This window comes from Schistocerca cancellata, chromosome 8 (assembly GCF_023864275.1).
Source record: "Schistocerca cancellata isolate TAMUIC-IGC-003103 chromosome 8, iqSchCanc2.1, whole genome shotgun sequence".
NCBI lineage: Eukaryota > Metazoa > Arthropoda > Insecta > Orthoptera > Acrididae > Schistocerca > Schistocerca cancellata.
In genome coordinates, this window is record NC_064633.1 from 344,069,123 (window position 1) to 344,091,882 (window position 22,760).

General features: G+C 44.5%; 1 protein-coding gene across 1 annotated transcript in view; it reads right to left on the reverse strand.

The window, feature by feature from the left end:
- Positions 1-730: 730 nt before the first annotated feature.
- LOC126094571 (myrosinase 1-like) overlaps positions 731-22,760 on the reverse strand; it is an 84,447-nt gene continuing 62,417 nt past the window's right edge. Inside the window, exons 9-11 of the mRNA XM_049909037.1 lie at positions 11,468-11,602; positions 11,275-11,381; positions 731-885 (exon numbers count right to left, since the gene is read on the reverse strand). Of these exons, the coding sequence (XP_049764994.1) occupies positions 765-885; positions 11,275-11,381; positions 11,468-11,602 (363 nt within the window). The 3' untranslated portion in view covers positions 731-764. The remainder of the gene's footprint in view (positions 886-11,274; positions 11,382-11,467; positions 11,603-22,760) is intronic.

Sequence of the window (22,760 nt, forward strand, 5' to 3'; positions counted from 1 at the left end):
CCGGCAAACAAACTTGACCGAATAACCCAAGACAGCAGGCAAAGGGCAATATGTCAACTATTCGGTATCTCACTTATATTGATCAACTCGTAGCTTTTTTCTAAACAACACCTTGTAGATCAAAAATTAGTTCCGTTAACACCAGCATCGTTTATGTTATTTCTAATTTTCATGACAGAGTCAACTTCTCGTGACAGAACACTACTTCGCTCCAAGCTTAGCATGGCAAAATAGTGGTTCAAGTGTCCAAATTTGAAATCATATAACATTTCACTTACGTCCTTGCCCACTCAGAATGTTGGCGATGAGACCTGTAATTTTCCCTAATAGAACTATTGAATTTGCGGTTTAAATAAAGTGTAAGAAACCCTATTTTGTCAGAAATAATGGAATTGTTAAATTGTTAACAAAACTGAGTTACCTTGGCCATTTAAACTGCACTCCATCTTTCAGGAAAAATAACAGCCCTGCAGCTAAAAATACCGAAAAGTGAATGTTTCGTGCAAGAAAATGTTGACTACATTCGCAGCCACTGAAGCTACAAATCGGTTGTTCGATTGCTTGGCGTATTACTCATGCCATAACGGAGTACAGTGACAGGTAAGTTTACTCAACGAGTTATTGTAACGTGGAATACATTTGAACAACACAGTAACGATATTTGTTTAGGTGGGCCATCTAGTTTCTTTATTTCAACACACAAAACAATGATAAACAACTCGATCTTATTTATGCTGTTACTAGCACTGGGTCACACATCATTATTAGTTCATGACTGGCAACTGTTTGCTCTCGAAAATCTCTGACATGGCGTACGCCGACAGCCTCGGCGTTCTGGTTTTATTCGCACTGTCGAAGTCGACTTCATACAGGCCCATCTTGATCCTGTGAATAAAAAAAGGCATAAGTCGACATATCCTCCATTGCATTTCAGATTTGGTATACAGAGAGTCCCAGGAGGAGCGGATAAAATTCAGTGATATGACAGGAACGATCATTCGAAGCAGAAAAAGTGCAGCAAACAGACGCTCTGAAACGCATCCCCTGAGAGCTATTTTCATCTTCCCTACCACGAAATGCATCTCTTCTACTGAACAAGTGCTCATAGTAAGGTATGCATTTTAGAGCTATGTTTACTGGACAAATTTTTCTTGTTTCGATCCATACTACCACCCCGCAAAATATGAAAAGCAAACAGCTTGCAGTAGAAGAGATTTGTTTCACAGTATCGACAATGAAGAAGAGCTATTAGTTCATAATGTATGGATGTTAGGGCCCATATTTACTATACTTTTTTATTCCGAATGATCTTTTCTGTCATGTCCCTGAATATTGACCAATCCTCCTGGCACAGCTCGTATATCTATAATTCTATTCACAGTAAATCAGCTATCACAATATCCACAAAAATAACTCCAGCACACTATATGCCACAGAGCCTTTCAATACTACATTCGAGATGCGTTCAACAAGTAATGCGGCACTTTTTTTTTCTCGGCCAATTTCGGTTGAAAAATGTGGAATTTGTTGTGGGACACAGTGGAATATTCCCTCTTCAGCTCCTTTAGCTTAATGATATTTGTGGTGGGGCTATACGTAGCCTTCAAAATGGTGCGTTCCAAGCAGAGACCTGTCAGTGAGTTTCTTTTGGCGAAAAACCAGAATATATCAGACATTCATAAGTCCCTGAAAACTGTTTACGGAGACCTAGTACTGGACAAAAGCACATTGAGTCGTTAGGCGAGGCGTCTGCCATCATCGATATAACCTGTCCGATCTCTCGCGTGACAGCTGGCCACACACAGCTGTTATTCCTGCAATGTTGGAATGTGCGGACACTCTCATTCAAGGTGATAGATGGATCACAATCAGACACCAAGCTGCACAACTGGATGTCTCTGTTGGTAGTGCTGGCACACTCGTCCACCAGTTGGGATAATCAGAGATATTTGCCTGCTTTGTTCTCGCCGCCTAACAGAAGATCATAACGAGCAACTAAGGACTATTTGTGCGGAATTTCTTGCGCATTACGAGGCTGATCGTGAACATTGTCACAGGCGATTATACGTGGCTTCATCACCTCGAACAGAAAACAAAATTGCAATCTATGGAGTGGCGCCACACCACCTCTCCTCCAAACGAAAAAGTTCAAAGGCGCACCCTCAGCTAGTAAAGTCATGGCAACGCCTTCGCGGACTTGGAAAAGGTTATTCTACTTTATGTCCTCTCTCAAGCTGCAACGATCAACTCTGAGGTCTATTGTGCTACCCTCACGGAATTGAAGAAGCGACTTCAGCGTGTACATGCCACAAAAATGCAAACGAACTTCTCCTTCTCCATGATAATGCAACGTCTCACGTAGGTCTGCGCACTCGAGAGAAGCTCACAAATCTTCATTGGACCGTTCTTCCTCATCCACCCTACAGCCCAGATCTCCCACGTTCCGACTTCAATCTGTTTGGCCCAATGAAGGATGCTCTCCGTGGGAAGCAGTGCGTGGATGAAGGAGAGGTTATTGATGCAGCAAGACTTCCGCTCCAACGTCGACTACTAGAGTGGTACGATGCGTCTTTCCAGTAAGATAGCGCAGGGCCGTCGCGTTGAACGGAGATAATGTTGAAAAGAGGGTTTTGTAGCCAAAAGAGTTGGCCCCATATGGTGTATTGGAATCCTGAATAACATCATCCTACTGTCGTGATAAAAAGGGTTGCGTTACTGATTGAATGCCCCTCGTGCATCATATAATAAATGTGTCGCTCTATGGGAAAACTTCAGCGACGGCTTAGATAGAGCATAAAGGCTGTCGCCGCGTTACAACAGTCTTCCACTCTGTCTTTTCACAGTGTCCTCTCAGCATGGGGTCCGAAAACATGTCATCCTGGCAGGACACATCTTTCCAGCAGCAGTATTGCAGAGTAGAACGCACGATTCGACTATACAATGATGGTCATTAAAATTTAAACATCAGGAAGTACAGAAAAAAATGAAATTTTACTTATTGTGCGTGTACTTTATAGGAGGACGAATACAACATTTAACCTGTAGAACATTTGTGGATATTCTGAGTGTGAAATTTGGTACACAGAGTTGCCACCTCCGGCAGCAACAATGGTTCTAATCCCACTGGACATCGACTTGAATAGAGCTTGGATGAGAGATACGGCTACGTCAATCCACGCAGCTTCAAGTCTGTGCCAAAGTCCATCGGTCATAGTGGCCAGCGAATGGTGGTGTGCCAATCTCTTAGTAGTCGATAACCAGATGTTTTCAGGGGGCCACAGCATCATTTCAGACACCATCTGTTTCGAGGTAGATCAAGACAGCACAGATAACATGCAGTTTTGCGTGATCTTGTTGAAGGATAATGTCACAAAGACCTCAAAGAAATGGCACAAAATGGTTGAAATGGCTCTGAGCACTATGGGACTTAGCATCTGAGGTTATCAGTCTCCTAGACTTGTTCTTGTTGTGGTCTTCAGTCATGAGACTGGTTTGATGCAGTCTCCAAGCTACTCTATCCTGTGCAAGCTTCTACATCTCCCAGTACTTACTGCAACCTACATCATTCTGAATCTGCTTAGTGTATTCATCTCTTGGTCTCCCCCTACGATTTTTACCCTCCACACTGCCCTCCAATGCTAAATTTGTGATCCCTTGATGCCTCAGAACATGTCCTACCAACCGATCCCTTCTTCTTGTCAAGTTGTGCCACAAACTTCTCTTCTCCCCAATTCTATTCAATACCTCCTCATTAGTTATGTGATCTACCCATCTAATCTTCAGCATTCTTCTGTAGCACCACATTTCTAAAGCTTCTATTCTCTTCTTGTCCAAACTATTTATCGTCCATGTTACACTTCCATACATGGCTACACTCCATACAAATACTTTCAGAAACGACTTCCTGACACTATATCTATAATCGATGTTAACAAATTTCTCTTCTTCAGAAACACTTTCCTTGCCATTGCCAGTCTACATTTTATATCCTCTCTACTTCGACCATCATCAGTTATTTTGCTCCCCAAATAGCAAAACTCCTTTACTACTTTAAGTGTCTCATTTCCTAATCTAATTCCCTCAACATCACCCAACTTAATTCGACCACATTCCATTATCCTCGTTTTGCTTTTGTTGATGTTCATCTAATACCCTCCTTTCAAGACACTATCCGTTCCATTCAAATGCTCTTCCAAGTCCTTTGCTGTCTCTGACAGAATTACAAGTCATCAGCGAACCTCAAAGTTTTTATTTCTTCTCCATGGATTTTAATACCTACTCCGAATTTTTCTTTTGTTTCCTTCACTGCTTGCTCAATATACAGACTGAATATCGGGGAGAGACTATAACCCTGTCTCACTCCCTTCCCAACCACTGCTTCCCTTTCAGGTCCCTCGACTCTTATAACTCCCATCTGGTTTCTGTACAAATTGTAAATAGCCTTTCGCTCCTTGTATTTTACCCCTGCCACCTTTAGAATTTGAAAGAGATTATTCCAGTCAACATTGTCAAAAGCTTTCTCTAAGTCTACAAATGCTAGAAACGTAGATTTACCTTTCCTTAATCTTTCTTCTAAGATAAGTCGTAAGGTCAGTATTGCCTCACGTGTTCCAATATTTCTATGGAATCCAAACTGATCTTCCCCAAGGTTGGCTTCTACTATTTTTCCATTCGTCTGTAAAGAATTCGCGTTAGTATTTTGCAGCTGTGGCTTATTAAACTCATTGTTCGGTTATTTTCACATCTGTCAACACCTGCTTTCTTTGGCATTGGAATTATTATATTCTTCTTGAAGTCTGAGGGTATTTCGCCTGTCTCATACATCTTGCTCACCAGATGGTACAGTTTTGTCAGGACTGTCTCTCCCAAGGCCGTCAGTAGTTCAAATGGAATGTTGTCTACTCACGGGGCCTTGTTTCGACTCAGGTCTTTCAGTGCTCTGTCAAACTCTTCACGCAGTATTGTATCTCCCATTTCGTCTTCATCTACATTCTCTTCCATTTCCAGAATATTGTCCTCAAGTACGTCTCCCTTGTATGGACCCTCTATATACGCCTTCCACCTTTCTGCTTTCCCTTCTTTGCTTAGAACTGTGTTTCCATCTGAGCTCTTGATATTCATGCAAGTAGTTCTCTTTTCTCCAAAGGTCTCTCTAATTTTCCTGTAGGCAGTATCTGTCTTACCCCTAGTGAGATAAGCCTCTACATCCTTCCATTTGTCCTCTAGCCATCCCTGCTTAGCCATTTTGCACTTCCTGTCGATCTCATTTTTGAGACTTTCGTATTCCTTTTTGCCTGCTTCATTTACTGCATTTTTGTATTTTCTCCTTTCATCAATCAAATTCAATATTTCTTCTGTTACCCAAGGATTTCTACTAGCCCTCGTCTTTTTACCTACTTGATCCTCTGCTGCCTTCACTACTTCATCCCTCAGAGCTACCCATTCTTCTTCTACTGTATTTCTTTCCCCCATTTGTGACAATTGTTCCCTTATGCTCTCCCTGAAACTCTGTACAACCTCTGGTTTAATCAGTTTGTCCAGATCCCATCTCCTTAAATTCCCACCCTTTTGCAGTTTCTTCAGTTTTAATCTACAGCTCATAACCAACAGATTGTGGTCAGAGTCCACATCTGCCCCTGGAAATGTCTTACAATTTAATACCTGGTTCCTAAATCTCTGTCTTACCATTTATAATCTATCTGATACCCCGTAGTATTTCCAGGATTCTTCCATGTGTACAACCTTCTTTTATGATTCTTGAACCAAGTGTTAGCTATGATTAAGTTACGCTCTGTGCAAAATTCTACCAGACGGCTTCCTCTTTCATTTCTTTCCCCCAATCCATATTCACCTACTATGTTTCCTTCTCTCCCTTTTCCTACCCTCTAGACTTAGAACTACTTAAACCTATCGAACCTAAGGACAGCACACACATCCATGCCCGAGGCAGGATTCGAACCTGTGACCGTAGCAGCAGCGCGGTTCCGGACTGAAGCGCCTAGAACCGCGCCTAGAACCCAGGCCTCCTGTTCACTAGACAGATGCGCTAACCACTACGTCACCCAGGCACAGTGGCTTTGCACAACTGCATAGACTATTCTAGCATACCTCTCTGCAGAGTCCGAATTCCAATTCATGCCTCAGGCCATTTCGTATTCCGCCTACACTCAAACATCATTGCAGAGACTTTCAATCTGTATCGGAATAACACCTTAGCATCGGACGAAATGGGCTATCCTGCCGGAAACCCAGGGTAGCTTAGTCCAGTCAGTAGGAGACCTGGGTTTGAATTTTGGCCTTGGTACAAATTCTCATTATTCCCTTTAGCTTGCATACATACACGATAGTTGTTTGAGATTTGAAAAGGTCTCTGGAACCATATAGCATCATATGATAACAGTACTTATGAATGGGTTTCAGGCATAATCCCCTGTTTCGTTCGATGCTCAGGTGCTATTTCAGTACAGTTGGAGAGCCTTTGTAATGGTGTTTGAGCTTAGAGGGAATACCAAGGGGGCTGTGGATGGGAATTTGGATTGAGGAAGGATGTTGTGCTAGAGCAGTCCGTGCAGCTGTGCAAATTCACTGTGCCGAGGTGGGGTAGTTGTTAGCGCGTCTGTCTAGTGAGCAGGCGACCCAGGTTCGCATCCCAGGCTTACTACAAAACTTCATTCGTTACTTCAGTCTGTGTAAATACATTATAGATGTCTGAGACTTGAAGTAGTCTCTGGCACCATTTATATACATTTGATTAAATAACTAATGCGTCTGGCAACATTCGTTCTCCTTAGAACCTCCGTGTAGGCGTAAGTCCATCTTAATGCTGTATACAGAACGGAACTCGCCTGAAAGGACGGCGTGTTGCCATTCCTGAGTCCAGTAATACCGTCGGGAGTGCTGCTGTCGGGCATCTCCCTGCCGCAGCGTCAAGGAAAGCAGCAACAGTCGTAGCCGTACTGACAGTACTTGGTGCTGCAAACATCGTTCCACAGTCCGTGTGAATACTGTTTTGTCCATGATACGCTGACAGTTTGCGCAGTGGCTGTTGGGAACGACTGGGGGCCAACCTTGCCCCCGCGTTATGACTGCCGCGGGCAGAGGAACGATAAGGGAGAGGCAGTTTCGGCTGCTTGCCGCAGTCCTGACATCGTTATCCTTAACAACGTGCACAGTAATACTTGGCGTCTAGCGGTAGCGTAACTTTGGCAGCACTCGGTGATAAATGAATATCTTTCAACTAGTGTCGATGTTCTCCCCTTCTGGCACCACCAATAAAACCGTCAAGTTAACATGAGCAAGTAGTACTTCATTCATTACAATTTGCTGGCTCGAGCTATGTCATGTAGCTCTATGATCCTGCACGACAGAGTAAACAATATGTCTGTCCTCCCAGCTGATAGACATGTTGGGCCGTTGAGATTCCGCTCGGCATTAAGTATGGTTCTCTTCAGCCCATCCGTTCCTTATTCACTTGAAAGTCATGGAATTCCAACTGACAGTGGCAGCAATATCGCGGTCGCTATAAGTCACATACACACGCGATCCAGCATGATGTGCTGTGTCATCTCTGCCAAGAAATCTTCAACCCAGTCAAAAATTTTGTTTGATACGCCAAATGTTCTAAGATTCAACACTAAATGGACCTCAAGGATATTGGACGATCGTTTTGTATATCATTTCTCGTAGCTTTCCTGCAGATGGGTGTGACCTGTGCTTCAAATCCTGGGCACATTTTTTAGTTTGAGGAGTCTTTGGTGTTGTTAAAATAAGGGATAGCTCGGCCGTAAAATCTGTACAGAATCTGATAGAGATTCCAGCGGGTTCTGCAGCTCTGTTCAGTTTTGGAAATTTGAGCTGTTTTGCTTCGTGCGAACATGTCTTTGTTGAGAGTTGGAATGTAAAAGGGAAGACTATTGAGCCGCTTACCAGACAAATATCCAATATGCAAACTCGATTCCTGTGATTTGAGAGTAATCACAACAGCAACTGGTACGTGAGAAATTTTTTTATAGCCTAAGATACTTTCTGTTGTTCAAACAGTTCCTTGCTCTGTAGTTCAGTATGGGAATGCTCAGCCGCATGCTGTACCTTCTTCAGACACTGACTACAACAAAAGTTAAACACATGGAAGCAATGGTCTGATGTAGATGCAGTGGGTATGTAATGGTTAGAGTTGCAGTGACGTCTGGCAGCTACAGTGAGCACCAAAGTGCTTTACCGTTATCACCATGTGACCATTTTACCAAGCCATACAAGTTATGTAATGGGCATGTGCTGCGTCGGATCGTTGGTGAGCACTCTGAAGAACAATGGAGAATGCTGCGTGCTCGTGTGACACAATGTTACCAGCACTTGACAGGTTCAGGAAGGGTCAGAATGCTGCTGGCTCAACGAATCGTGGATTATCCAGTCTCGTGGGGTATTCAGATATCACAATCAAACAACGTTGAACTGAATGGGGTGAGGACAAACAAGCACATTGTCAGGATTCTGGTGGAACAAGATCGACCGCAGCAAGGAAGTATCGCCTTACTGGGTGCCAGGCACATCGCAATCCCTTTACATCTATCCCTGTGATCTGGGCACGAGTCATGGACTCGTTATAACACACTGTCTCATCATGAACGATTCGTTGGAGACTAGTCGGAGTCAGGTTGCTGAATCAGTGTCCCAGATATTGGTGCCATTCACTCCACAGGACAGATGGCTGCCTCTGGTGCCATACTCGGAAAGCGCGGCCTGTTGAGTGATGTCGCATCATTTTCAGCGATTAATCTCGGTTCTCCACTATTTCCGATGGCTGTTGTCTGGGAGTATGGCGGGGACGACGGAAAATGTCACATTCTGACAATGTCTTGGAGAGACCCCTAACGTTATGTTGGGGGGGGGGGGCGTCAGGTGGACTTCAGATCACCTCTGGTAGGGGGCTAAAGGCACAGACGCTCTGAAGCACAGACGCTTGTGACCGGCCTCATGTGTTACTTCTCATACGACAATATTCTCGTATTTCAGTAGGACAAAAACTGCCTACCCACTGCACGCGTCTCTACGAAATGCCAGTATGATGTTTAAGTACTCCCTTGGGCAACAAGATTCCACGATTTGTCCCCAGTAGAGCACACGTGGAATTCACTGAGACATCGATTCAATCCCTATGTCAATTTCCATGATATCAACGGCCAGATACGCCGCGGCCCACCTTACCTCAGGCGAACGGTTGTACAACACTGTTCTCAAGTGAAACAGTGCATATACCCAGGCCCAAGGTAACCCAATATACTACAGGTAAGGAACCAGCAGTGTGCTCAAACTTCCAATTCCGTCGTACATTTAACTTGATTAATCACTGAAATAAAACCACGAACCTTCTCAATCCTTGAAGTTTCGTTTCCAGCACCTTTGCCAGAGACGTTACTCACTGAACACGTTTGAGGAATGGATGGTCTGCTCTTCACCTCGATCCTCCAGCAACCACTACATGGAAGGAGCCTACCGAGGAACATATACACTTTGATGGGAAGTAACTTCAACCGGCGACGTTTTTCGTTTCAGGGTGCATAGATATTGTCTGAGAATTCAAACCTGGTATTATTCAGGTTACTTGAAAAAGGTACCACTGTAGTATCAGAGAACTCGAAGTCGTGAGGCATTGTGTAACACTTTGGAAGTGTAGAAGAGAGTAAGTGTCAATTCTACAATGCCTGGAAAGAGTGAAAGAAACATGGTAATTATATCTATTTCTGTGGGGTGCTGTATCTCATTAAAGAAAATTCCCTCTGCCGTGGCGTAAACTGATCCGTTTAGATTCACAGTAACGTTTACATTTCTTCATCTTGACTTTTAGCTACCAATTAGGAGCTCTCTTTAGGATATATCTCTGTTGCCATCTCAGTTTCATTTGGTCACCCAAGGAGTAAGAAGAAGAAGGCAGGTGAAGCTGATGTTAACATGAGTCTCTCTCTCATTGGTTGGAAGTGAGACATTAAGAAAGCCAACCGCCATTGTAAGCAATTAAGATATTCTATACAACATTTAACTGAATAATTGTCAAAAAGTAAATAGAAATGCATATTAACTAAATTTTTCGTAATTGGCGTCATTACATCATGGCAAACATTTAAATTTCATTTCAGGTTTATAGGTGCAGATTCGCAGGGCAACAATGCAGGTTTGGCATGTCTGCTTAACGGTAAAATCCATAAGAAAAAGTTAAAATCTTTTAGGTAAATAAGCGTCATAGTCGACAAGAGAAGAACGAAATAATATACTGGCTGTTATTACTAAATGTACTTAACGAGCAGCCAGTGAACTTACGTTACTAACTTGTCATGCTGGAGAATCATGGATATATATACCTGAAGATAATAATACAGGGAGAAGACGGAGTGGTGTCCTACATCTACGAACAGATGCCAAATGGCCTATAATGATGACGATAATGATATGGCCTTAAAGTTTACAATTACAGCAATGCCATTTTATAAGAGCTTCATTAAAAAAAGTTTCCAGAATTAGTACGCAAAATTTTGTGCACTCAAAAACTTTCGTTATTGTACCTCGTCTACTGATTCTTGCTGCTACAACAATACTCATTATTGAGTGTAAACAACGCTTAATTCGGGAAATACCCAAGAATCATAACCAAAAATCAGAAAGTGACTATAGGCCGATCAGCATACCTGCAGTATCTAAGAAAGCCTTGGAGTAAATTACTCATGGACAGCTGACATTACTCAAAACTTGCAACTTACATGATAAATATCAGTCAGATTTTTGGAAACGCCATAGCAGAATTGCGTAAATAAAAGTGACTGACGACATCAAACTCACCAGGGAGGGGCGTCAACCTACCATTTTAACACTGATTTCAGCAAACCTTTTGTAACGTTGATTTCGATATATTATGAATGGAAGTGAAACAGTTGAATTTCTCAACCAGTGCCACGCTGTGGTTCGACAGGTTATTAACAACGGGTATCAACGAGTGGCTCAGAGAAGTAATCATGAAAACTGTGCTCTCTGAAGTCGCCGCGTTCAGTCCTTGCTCCACTGGTTTACTCGTTCTTTTTTCCATTTTCAAAGTGAGTAAATTGTGATGTCGAAATTTCACGCCACGGAAGCATCACTTACAGTTTTCTCGTTCAAAAGTTTTTCGTTTCACTTAGACAATAATGTTTACTTGATCAGTGAATACATCTACTTCTGCTTCATTGCATTCTCCTGATAGATTTCTGGACATAATCAAGCCGCTTAATTAAGCCGCAAGCTACTTACGAGAAGCCGCTGGTCCATTCCATGTTGTCCATGAGGGTCCACATGGTGTAGCCGAGTACCTCCACCCCGTCAGTGTTGATCGCTTCCAGCAGCGCGCTCAGGTAGTTCTACAGCAGGGTAATACGAGTATGTTACGGAACAGCAACGACATCTACACGTGACATTCAGCAACCTCTTACGGACTTGTACTTACAGTCAGGTACTCCACCCTGCCCGTGTCATTCAGGCCTCCAGAATCACCGTAGCCATTCTCCGTCACGAAGATAGGGTAACCGGGATACTCTGCAGTTATCCAGTTCAGTATTTTCCGCAAGCCTGCGGGATTGTTCTGCAGAAAAGCAGAATTATTTGATTAAACGAGATACACGATACAGCCAAAGATTAACTTCAATATAAACCCAGTAGTCGTAAGACATCAACGCAGTACCTACCAAGCATTAACTTGTCATAAAAGAGATGAGATTATAAAAACAGTTACGGGTTGTCAAAACGGCACCCAGCGACAACTTTTGTCCCAAATTTTTATTTAAAGATTATGAAGGTTCAGTTAGTGGTTCCGAATTTGGACAAACAATTGGATGGGCTCCATATTAGCCTCTTCATAATGTTTGAATAAAATTTAACATCATTTCATATGTCCTTCACCGTGTTATACTTCCGGTGGATTTATTAAACATGGCAGGAGAAATAATCGGCAACTGAGTATGCTCAAATCAGCCAAAACCGCAAAAATTTCCTGAATTCATGCATATTCTATGTATATTTTTACATCCGTGTGTTGATTTATTACGCATTTGTGCTTCCTATACCTTTCCCAAAAGTAATTACAATGTATTTATACTCGTATGGTACCAATATCCTTCTTCTCCATTCCTGCCACCTTACAAGACAGAGTGAAAGAATGCGTATATACGAGAGGAATTGAAAAAGTAAAGGGACTTTTGAGAAGAGAACTATTTGTTCTAATGATAGAATACTGAAACATACATTATTCTTCTACATAACTTCGTTGCACTTCAACACACTTTTGTACAATGTTTCAGAAGTTTTCGATTCCATAGAAAGAAAGGTTTTTTGGTTGCATCCTGTAATCAGTTTCGCACCGCATCAATAACTTCTGCATCGGTTGCAAATCTTCTTCCCCTGGGCACTTACTTCAATGGTCCAAACATATATAAATCGCTTGTAGCCAGATCTGGCTGCCTACAGGTGTCTTAACTCCCGTATTGTTTCGGTCGGCCGTTTGGCAGGATGTGGTCGAGCGTTATCTTTATACAGTTTTCTGTGACATTTGGATGTGATTGCAGATTCCAGTTTAGTTCGAAAAACGTCATAGTAGTTCTCATTGTTCACAGTTCCACTTCTTGTGGTGAAATGAAATGAACGGCAACCACACCTTCCATATCCCAGAACAGTGTTAGCATAATCCCACAAGGTGAAGGTTGACGTTTAAATTTCTTAACTTCTGGTGATGATGGATGTTTCCAAACCATATTCGCAACCTTACTTTCCGGTTCGTGCTAATGCACCCATGTTTCAAAAAATGGTTCAAATGGCTCTGAGCACTATGGGACTTAACTGCTGTGGTCATCAGTCCCCTAGAACTTAGAACTACTTAAACCTAACTAACCTAAGGACAACACACACATCCATGCCCGAGGCAGGATTCGAACCTGCGACCGTAGCGGTCGCGCGGTTCCAGACTGTAGCGCCTAGAACCACTCGACCACTTCGGCCGGCCATCCATGTTTCGTCCACAGTGATGATTTGCTGTAAAAATCAATCCCCCTCGTGACGATAATGGGCCAAATGTTTACGAGTGATGTCCAGCCTTTGCGCCTTATGCTGCGCTGATCGTTCTTTCGGTACCTACCTTGCACACACTTTCCGAAAATGTAGCCTGTCGTCTAAGATGGAATACGCTGAACCATGACTGATGTGTAAAGTATTGGCGATTCCGTTCACTATGATATGTCTGTTTCCCGTCACCATATCCTTAACGACTTCCAAATTGTCCTCAGTTGTTGACGTCGATGGCCTGTCTGATCTTTTCTCTACACATATAGAAGTTCTTCCCTGTCTGAAGCGCTCTATCCATTCGTAGACCCTGCTACACGATAAACTGCGCTTGCATTCGACGAATAATTTCTGCACGTTCAGCACCTTCCGCAAACGAAAACACTTCCCTCATTTCCTCCTTGGTGCAGATCGACAATGGCGCTGCCATGTTTCACAGGTTGCTACAATACAACAACTAATGCAGGAATAAGAGTGACACGTTGTATAGAATTGTTGCAGACGACAATACATCAGCCCTGCATACCAGCAGTGTTACCAAGCCCTACGGCGAAAAACTGCAAAATCCATTTACCTTTTGACTTCCTTCGTATATTGAGTTTTCGCAATGTTTGATGGCTGGTAAGCTTCTCGTCTGCTGCTGGAGCAGTTCAGCCACCTTTGGTGCAAGAATGAAGAGCAGTAAAGAGTTTTTGTTCCCTTGTGGTCGATGCGCTATTGTGCTTAAGTTGGCAAGCTGCGTAAGGGTGTTCTCTGATGACTTCCACTACGTGTGTGGGGGGACCCCGATTTGGTCAGGGTGCTGGACTCTCGGTCCTGGGAATTTGAAGACAGAGGTTGCTCGTGGCAGCTTGTTTGTAGTAATGAGTATGGTAACTCATTCTCTTTAAGTTTCAGCCTAGCCGAAGTTTTAATCCATTTTTTTCTAGATTCATACCTCTATAATCGTGCAGATTATTTCATTCGGAATGGAAAGATGTAGGCTTTTTTGTAATTGTTCGGTTTTATTAGTAGAGTTACTTTGTTCAACCAAAACCCAGAAAGGTGGCGCGTGGTGCGCGTACTCTGCTTAGTCTCAATTAGAATTAGCTCTTTCCAGTGTGAATGTGCGTATGTTTGTGTTTCTTACATTATTTATTCTTCTACTTCGTTAGTTTCGTCGGTAGTCCGTAATTTCCATCCGTTAGTACGTGTGCCTTCGTTCACACAATCCCATGTGTTCGTCGTTGTTCTGAAGAACCTTCATGTCTCGGAATCTGTTTCATCTTACAATTTCTCCGCTATAATTTACTTATGGGGGTAGTTCCTCCCACGCATTAAATGACTTTTCGCAGTTTTTATATTTTTTCTGTGTTTTGTGGCTAGGGTCATGTGTTTGAAAAACGAACGAGATTTCAGTTCGTCGGTTTTCCGTTCTTATTTTACACTTGTAGAGCTTAAATTACATTGCCGTCCCATGTGTGTCGTGTTTTACAGCCATTCCTGATCTAATCTGCATTTCGGGTCGTAATTTTCATTCAGTTCGACGTTCTGACTTTCCCGTACTTTAGGCCGTACGTTAGGCCGGTGGAGCAAACCTTTTGCCGACTATATGTGTTTGTGGTGCATGTTGTAGTTCTTATAGTTCCTTTTCTATCTATTGTATGGTGTTACTACGAATCTGAAGTGCTTTTGTGATTCCTATACCATTAAGTGATTCCTATTTTAAGAGATTCTAATGATTTACAAGCCCATCAGGCAATGTATCTGATTATTTGTTGAACTCACGTGGTTATTTAAAGCAGGATCTACCACTGTTATGTTTTTATATAAATGTGTGGTGCTTTTCTAATTTGATTACGTAAAATAAATGTTAAATCTAGTTTTAATTAAATTTCACTATCAATGTTTTATCTCACATATCTCAATCTCTGTTCCATAGGATACGTTCTACAGCGTTTGTCCCCTTTACAATTCGTCCAAGCCTATTTATTTAATTGCTTGTTAAGTAAAATTTCAACTTTATAAAGTACATTCCCTGTGAACAGATCGATGGTCTGACTGAGAACAGAACGCACACTCTCATTTGGTGAGAGAGCCTTAGCCTCCGTGTGGTAAATTGAAATCATTGATTGTTCGCGGAATTTTAAGAGATACAGTTCACGATTTTCACAGATACCGCTCATAATATATACAGATAACTTTCATATGGCGACCGTATACCGTTCATAGTCTCCACAGATACCCTATATGCTATCTTCAAAAAGTTTTCTCTTGCTCTGTTGGAGTCTCGTTTTAAGGACGTTTGTTAAAGACGTGATTGGTGTGACACTGATAAAGCTCTTGAACGACAAAAATCTGATAAAGCTCTTGAACAACAAAAATCATCGCAAGTGAAGATCTGTATTCTTCTGTGCACCACATCTCAAATGCTTCGATTCACTTCTTTTTCGGTTTTCCCACAGTCCATGTTTCACTACCATACAATGCTGTGCTCCAAACATACATTTTCAGAAATCTCCCCCCCCCCCCCTCCATTGGGTCCACAACTCTTTTGTGGATATGTGCGTGGCGAGCATGGGACCCCGTGCTAGTGCGCCCCTCTTTCCTTTCTGGGCTGCATGCCTTCCTTTTCCACATCCTTCCCCATCCCCCATCCCCCATCCTCTCACACACACCCCCCACCACCACATCTTCCCTTCCTCTTCTCTCCCTCTTGGAGTATGTTTTGTGCCTACTTCCGGAGACAGACGCTTGTAACTGTAAGGCAGACTCTCTTATTCACTTTCTCTGCTGGAAAGTCTCTGTCCTTCCTTTGTCCTTCTCTTTTCCTCGTCTCTTCTCTTTACTCTCTTCTCTGCTGCGGCGTTTGAGACCTCTCTTGTTTCCTTTCCTTTTCTTTGTTCCTCCCTTTCCCTTTTTTCCTCCCTGTGCGTGTCTGAAGGCCGACCCACGCATTCCCGCGTGTAGCCAGTGACTGGGTAACGCGTAATTCCCTGCCCCGGGTAGACAGGTAGGACACGTACATACCCCCTGGTAACGGCCAGGCCCAGGGAGGGGTGATTACCCGAGCTGGTACCTTCCGAAAGTGCCGATTGGTTCCTCTGTCTGTTTCTCGGGAGGTGTGACCTGAGGTGTGAACAATCACCTAAGGTGGGAGTGCCCTCAGAGAGGGCCTCCACAAGGAAGGAGCGCACCATCGGAGACGCCGGTAATCATGGGGGATACTTCCACAATGGTTACCTCATCATCTGCTATGTCTGCTCACAAGCGAAAGTTAAATGAGTCTCAGCCACGGTCAATTCTTCCATCAGTGCCTCAGTTCCTAGTTGTTTCTCGGTCGGACGAAGGTCAAGACTTCTCCACAGCCAACCCTTTCATTTTTCAGAAAGAAGTCGACGCAAATGCAGGTCCTGTAAAGTCTTGTTCCCGATTACGAAATGGTACCTTGTTGTTAGAAGCAGTCAGTGCCCTCCAGGCACAAAAATTGCTGCGAACTTCACTGCTGCAAACCCTTCCTGTCCGGGTGGAAGCGCACCGCACTTTAAGTTCATCACGCAGGGTGGTTTATACACGCTCCCTCGACGGATTGTCCGACGAGGAAATTCAACATTACCTGTCTGACCAGGGCGTAACGGCTGTTCATCGAGTCTTGGAGAGGGTTGACAAGGACTTGGTTCCAACCCGTACTATCTGCTTGACATTTGACAGAGTTCAACTTCCATCGAACACAAAAGCGGGCTATGAGATAATTTCAGTTCGCCCTTACATCCCCAACCCTACGCATTGCTATCGGTGTCAGCAGTTCAATCATACCAGCCAGTCCTGTTCCAATCCGGCCACATGTGTTACGTGTGGCAAGGATGCCCATGAGGGTGCTTGTCCACCTCCAACCCCTCATTGCGTCAACTGTATGGGTGATCACGCTGCTTCCTCTAGAGATTGCCCCATTTTCAAAGATGAACGGCTCATTCCGGAAATCAGAGTGAAGGAAAAGGTGTCGACATTTTCTGCTTGAAAATTATTCGTCAGTCGAAAGCCCACTGTGCCTCCTGCAGGTAAATATAGCACTGTCCTTGCATCTCCTCGGCCTACTAAGAAGGCAGCCACGCACACTTGTGATCTCACCTTTAGTGCCACGGTCGTCAGATCGGCCAGCGCAAAGATCGCCCGTTCAACCTCCCCACTATCACCTGTTCACTCTACGGCTCATCCTTCATCGGCTTCTGCTAAATCACGAGCCCCAAAATCAGACACCCAGACTTCCAAAAAAGAGCCTACTCACGAAGATTTTTTACGTACCCCAACTTCACAACCATCGATTCCTCCCTAATCTCAACGTCCTGTTTCCTACAAGGCTCATAAGAAACCCAGTTCCTCTCCTTCTCCGCCACAGCGTGTCTCATCTACAGCGCCACCTGGCGGTAACCACCCTCGGCCGTCTTCCGTGTCGCCAAGGTGCACTGCTGGCGGCTAATCAACCGGCCGATCGCTGGTGACAGGAGCTGCTCCCGAACAACCCATGGATCAGGAACTTCTGCCGTTCCACACTGTCCGCCGCCGGCTCTCAGCAGTCGTTGAGTTGAGGACAACTGTGGTAAGATTCTTCCCTTTTTGGTCCACCCTATGTCCATTATCCGCTGGAATATCCACTGGAATATCCTCTTGCGATCCTACTCGCCAGTCATCTTCTGTCTTCAGGAAACAAAGCTGCGTCCCCACGATCGCTTTGCTTTCCCTCATTTTCAGTCAGTCCGATTTGATCTCCCCTCTGTTGATAGCACTCCAGCACATGGAGGACTCATGATTCTTCTCCATGATACTGTCCATTATCACCCAATCCCCTTAAACAGTTCCTTCCAAGCTGTTGCTGTCCGTCTTTCCCTTTCTGGATACACCTTCTCTCTTTGTACTGTATACATTCCATCGTCCACACCGATGGCAAGAGCTGATTTCCTTCATCTCCTTCGTCAGCTCCCGCCCCTCTATTTGGTGGTTGGGGACTTCAATGCCCACCACCCACTTTGGGGATCTCCGCGCCCTTGTCTGCGAGGCTCCCTATTGACTGGTGTCTTCCATCAAGCGGATCTTGTTTGCCTCAACACTGGGAACCCTACTTTTTTGTCTGCCTCCACGACAAATTGCTCTCATTTGGACCTTTCGGTCGATACTGTTCAGCTAGCTCGGCGCTTTGAATGGTTCGCTCTTGCTGATACACACTCGAGTGACCATTTTCCACTTGTCCTTAGATTGCAGCCACAACTGCCATCTATGCGCCCGAGACGCTGGAAGTTTGCCCAAGCCGATTGGAAACTTTTTTCGTCTCTAGCGACATTCGATGACCGTCACTTTCCTAGCGTCGAAGATCAGGTCACTCATATTACAGAAGTTATTCTTACAGCTGCGGAACGTTCAATACCTCGCACCTCCGATTTGCCCCAGCGCCCCCCAGTTCCTTGGTGGAACGAGGCGTGCCGTGACGCAATACGTGAGCGGCGACGTGCCCTTCGCGTTTTCCGCCACCATCCTACTTTGGCCAACTGTATCTGCTATAAGCAGTTACGTGCGCGATGCCGTCGCGTCATCTGCGATAGCAAGAATGCAAGCTGGGACTTCTTTACTAGCTCTTTCAACTCCTTCACTCCCTCCTCCGAAGTTTGGAGTCGAATTCGACGGTTATCTGGCGCGTCTAGTTTCTCCCCGATCTCTGGGCTCAGAGTCGCGGATGATACCTCAGTGGACCCCGTCGCAATTTCCAACTCATTGGGTCAACACTTTGTTGAGATTTCGAGCTCTTCAAATTATCCGCCAGCCTTTCTCCCGAAGAAACGTGCAGCGAAAGTGCGACCTCTTGCTTTCTCCTCTCAAAATAGCGAAAGCTATAATACTGTTTTCTCCATGCGGAACTCCAACACGCACTCTCTTCCTCTCACTCTTCCGCCCCAGGACCGGATGGTATCCACATCCAAATGTTGCTGCATTTATCATACCATAGTCTTCGCTACCTCTTTCGCCTTTATAATCGAATTTGGACCGACAGTACTTTTTCCAGAAAATGGCGGGAAGCTATCGTCGCTCCTGTTCAGAAACCTGGAAAGGACAAATATCTCCCATCTAGCTATCGCCCCATTTCTCTCACGAGTAGTGTATGTAAAGTTTTGGAGTGTATGGTGAATTGCCGTTTAACCTGGTGGCTGGAGTCCCGAAGCCTTTTAACACCTGCCCAATGCGGTTTGCGACAGCACCGTTCTGCAGTTGACCATCGAGCTGCTCTCTCCACTTTATCATGAACAATTTTCTCAGGAAACGCCAAACAGTAGCACCGCCTTGGCTGCGCCCCCAGACCTGCCTGCTCCGTGGCCTTTGGCAGATTCCCAAGTGTGGTACCCCTTCTCTCGTTTATCGTCGGGCATTTGCTGCTCTATGGGCACAAATGAAGGATGCCACATTTATTTACACTGACGGCTCAAAAACATCATTTGGTGTTACTCCGTTAAAGAAAACTATCAGCCCCGAAAAGTGTTTAACACTGCAATTCATACCACCTGGAACGATGGAGAAATTCAGCCACTGGCTGTTTTTCTTCTCACGACGAGCTCCACGACAGACTGTTTCGCATTCGGTTGCATGCCATCACATTGCATCAGTTTTCATCACGCCGTTACACCAATATGATTCTATATGCATTCCTTAAGCGTGAATACCTAGCTGAAGGTCCTGCACGGTTTGTAACCCCCAAAGAGGTCGCCATCGACGTTACTTGTGCGAACCTTTGTGAACACTGTGGCCCGCCGTTTATCATTCAGTGTTCCTGGTGCAAGTTAAAGGTTTGTTTTGGAGATTTCTTGAATGTCATTGATGTCCATTTTTTGAAGTGTAATACATGCATTCCACAGAAGGTTGCTCTCTGCACCTCCTGGACACTCATTTTCTGTCGCCCTCCTGATGCATACGATGAGTCATTGCCAACTAATATCTTTTCCTGTCACAAATGTTATCACACAATATCGAATAAACCTTACTAATTACTGAACTTGCGACCTCGCACCCATGTCGTGCACAACGTAATGATTTCCATCACTCCAGACGTGACTGTTTGCTAAAATCATAATGTAGAGTGATAATGCAAGTTGGCCGGTTGCCAGAAGGGGTTGCGGGAGCGGAGGAAGCTAGCCGGGCCTATAGATCGACCGCAGCGCCGTGAGGAGTCATACACTCCGCCTGACACACACAGTGCAGGCACCTTAACCGTGCTTCATGCCTCCGCGAAAGCAGAAGTCACGCACAGGCGTGAAGATCGCTAACATGTTGTTCGTAGTTGTAACTGAAACTGTCTTAGATATTGACGTGTTTAAAAAGGATCCTAACCGCAACAGCTGTATTATAGAATAAAAATCTCTGAGAACAGTGAAGTTCAGAACAGGAACACAGCAGAAACAATGGTAACCTCGTACTGACAGGTAGGTAACGTGGCTGATACCAACTACTGGCTAAGGCCTTCCATTAGGCCTATGGAGTAGATCAATCAATCTACAGTTAACAGACTGCAGTTGATGTACTATTCCAGCTCTCGTTGCTCGTGATCAGAGCCGTGCACAACGTAAGGATTTTTACCACTCCTAACATGCCTATTGGCATAGTCGAAAACACCATCGCGGTTGAGAGGGGCCTCATCCGTAAACAATACACATAGGTAGTTCGGTAATGCAGTAAAGCACTGGATGAACCACCGACATTCAAAATCGTTTAACCCCAATCCTCGCGCACATTGTTTACCCTAAGGGAATTATTCTTCTTACCACAGCAGCACTCTTCACACAGTATTCTTCGAAGTACTACCTTCAGGGGCGTGTTGACGGGTGCTTATTAAGGAGTCTCGTGCCACACGGTCAACCATTATCTCCTAAAATTCATCCGTGAAAACAGTTCTTTGTGGCTTGAAAAATCGATTTGTGTAGGGGTCCATTTATGGCGTTTGTCTGCTTTACGTGCTTATCTGAGCGGAAATTTTTTCACTTTCTGTACGAGGGCTATGAGAAATGTTTTAGCAGAAATTGAGAAAAATTCATTTACAATATAACTGTTACAATTTTTCAAAATATTTTCCACGAGCACTCAATCATGTTTCCATCCTTAGAAATCTCTTCCAAGACACCTCAGTCAAGATTCTATACGGAAGTCACTTGGAGCACTGTTGTAGTCGCGACAGCCTCTTCATCGTATGAACAACATTACCCATGATTTTTTTTTCTTCGTCTTTTGGAACAGGAAGAAGTCGCAGGGGGCCAGGTCAGATACGGTAAGGAACGTACTTTTTCCTGCTCCAGGAAGGTCATTGTTATGGCATTCGTGAGTGCGAAGGCATTGTCGTGATGCAGAAGAAGGCGCCCATGCTTCGTCTCTGGGTTCTGCCGAAGACTACCGGCAGACATTCAGTCGCACACCACTCAACATTGACTGTGCCACATGCGTCCAAGGATACAGGTCAAATGTGACCCTTCTTAGTGGAAAAAGTCGCCACCGTCTTCTTTCCAGAGTTCCTCCGAAATTTCACTCGTAAACCACGTACTGAAGAGCGACTCTTGGTATCCTGGTCATAATGATCCCGTGGTCTAGGGGTAGCGTCTTTGATTCATAATCAAAACGTGTTCGGTCCCGGGTTCGATAACCGCCACTGCCTAAATTTTGATAAATAATCAGCATTGGCGACCGAAGACTTCCGGCATAAGAAATCAGCCTCATTCTGCCAACGGCCTTGTCAAAGAGGGCGGAGGAACGGATAGGGGTTCAGGGCACTCTCTTGTCCTAGGGGTGGGAAATTGCCCCTAAAGGCAGAAGAATCAGCAATGATCAACGACATGAGGATGCAGAAGGCAATGGAAACCACTGCATTAAAGACACGTAACGTGTATCCACAGGACATGTGGCCTGTAATTGAAGAAGTGTCATGATGATCTCTCCATTGGCAAAAGATTCCGGAATAGTCCCCCATTCGGATCTCCGGGAGGGGACTGGGGGGAGGAGATTAGTGTTTAACGTCCCGTCGACAACGAGGTCATTAGAGACGGAGCGCAAGCTCGGGTGAGGGAAGGATGGGGAAGGAAATCGGCCGTGCCCTTTCAAAGGAACCATCCCGGCATTTGCCTGAAGTGATTTAGGGAAATCACGGAAAACCTAAATCAGGATAGCCGGAGACGGGATTGAACCGTCGTCCTCCCGAATGCGAGTCCAGTGTGCTAACCACTGCGCCACCTCCCTCGGTACCGGGAGGGGACTGCCAAGGGGGAGGTTACCATGAGAAAAAGATTGAATAAACAACGAAAGGATAACGTTCTACGAGTCGGGGCGTGGAATGTCAGAAGCTTGAACGTGGTAGGGAAACTAGAAAATCTGAAAAGGGAAATGCAAAGGCTCAATCTAGATTTAGTAGGGGTCAGTGAAGTGAAGTGGAAGGAAGACAAGGATTTCTGGTCAGATGAGTATCGGGTAATATCAACAGCAGCAGAAAATGGTATAACAGGTGTAGGATTCTTTATGAATAGGAAGGTAGGGCAGAGGGTGCGTTACTGTGAACAGTTCAGTGACCGGGTTGTTCTAATCAGAATCGACAGCAGACCAACACCGACAACGATATTTCAGGTATACATGCCGACGTCGCAAGCTGAAGATGAACAGATAGGAAAAGTGTATGAGGATATTGAAAGGGTAAT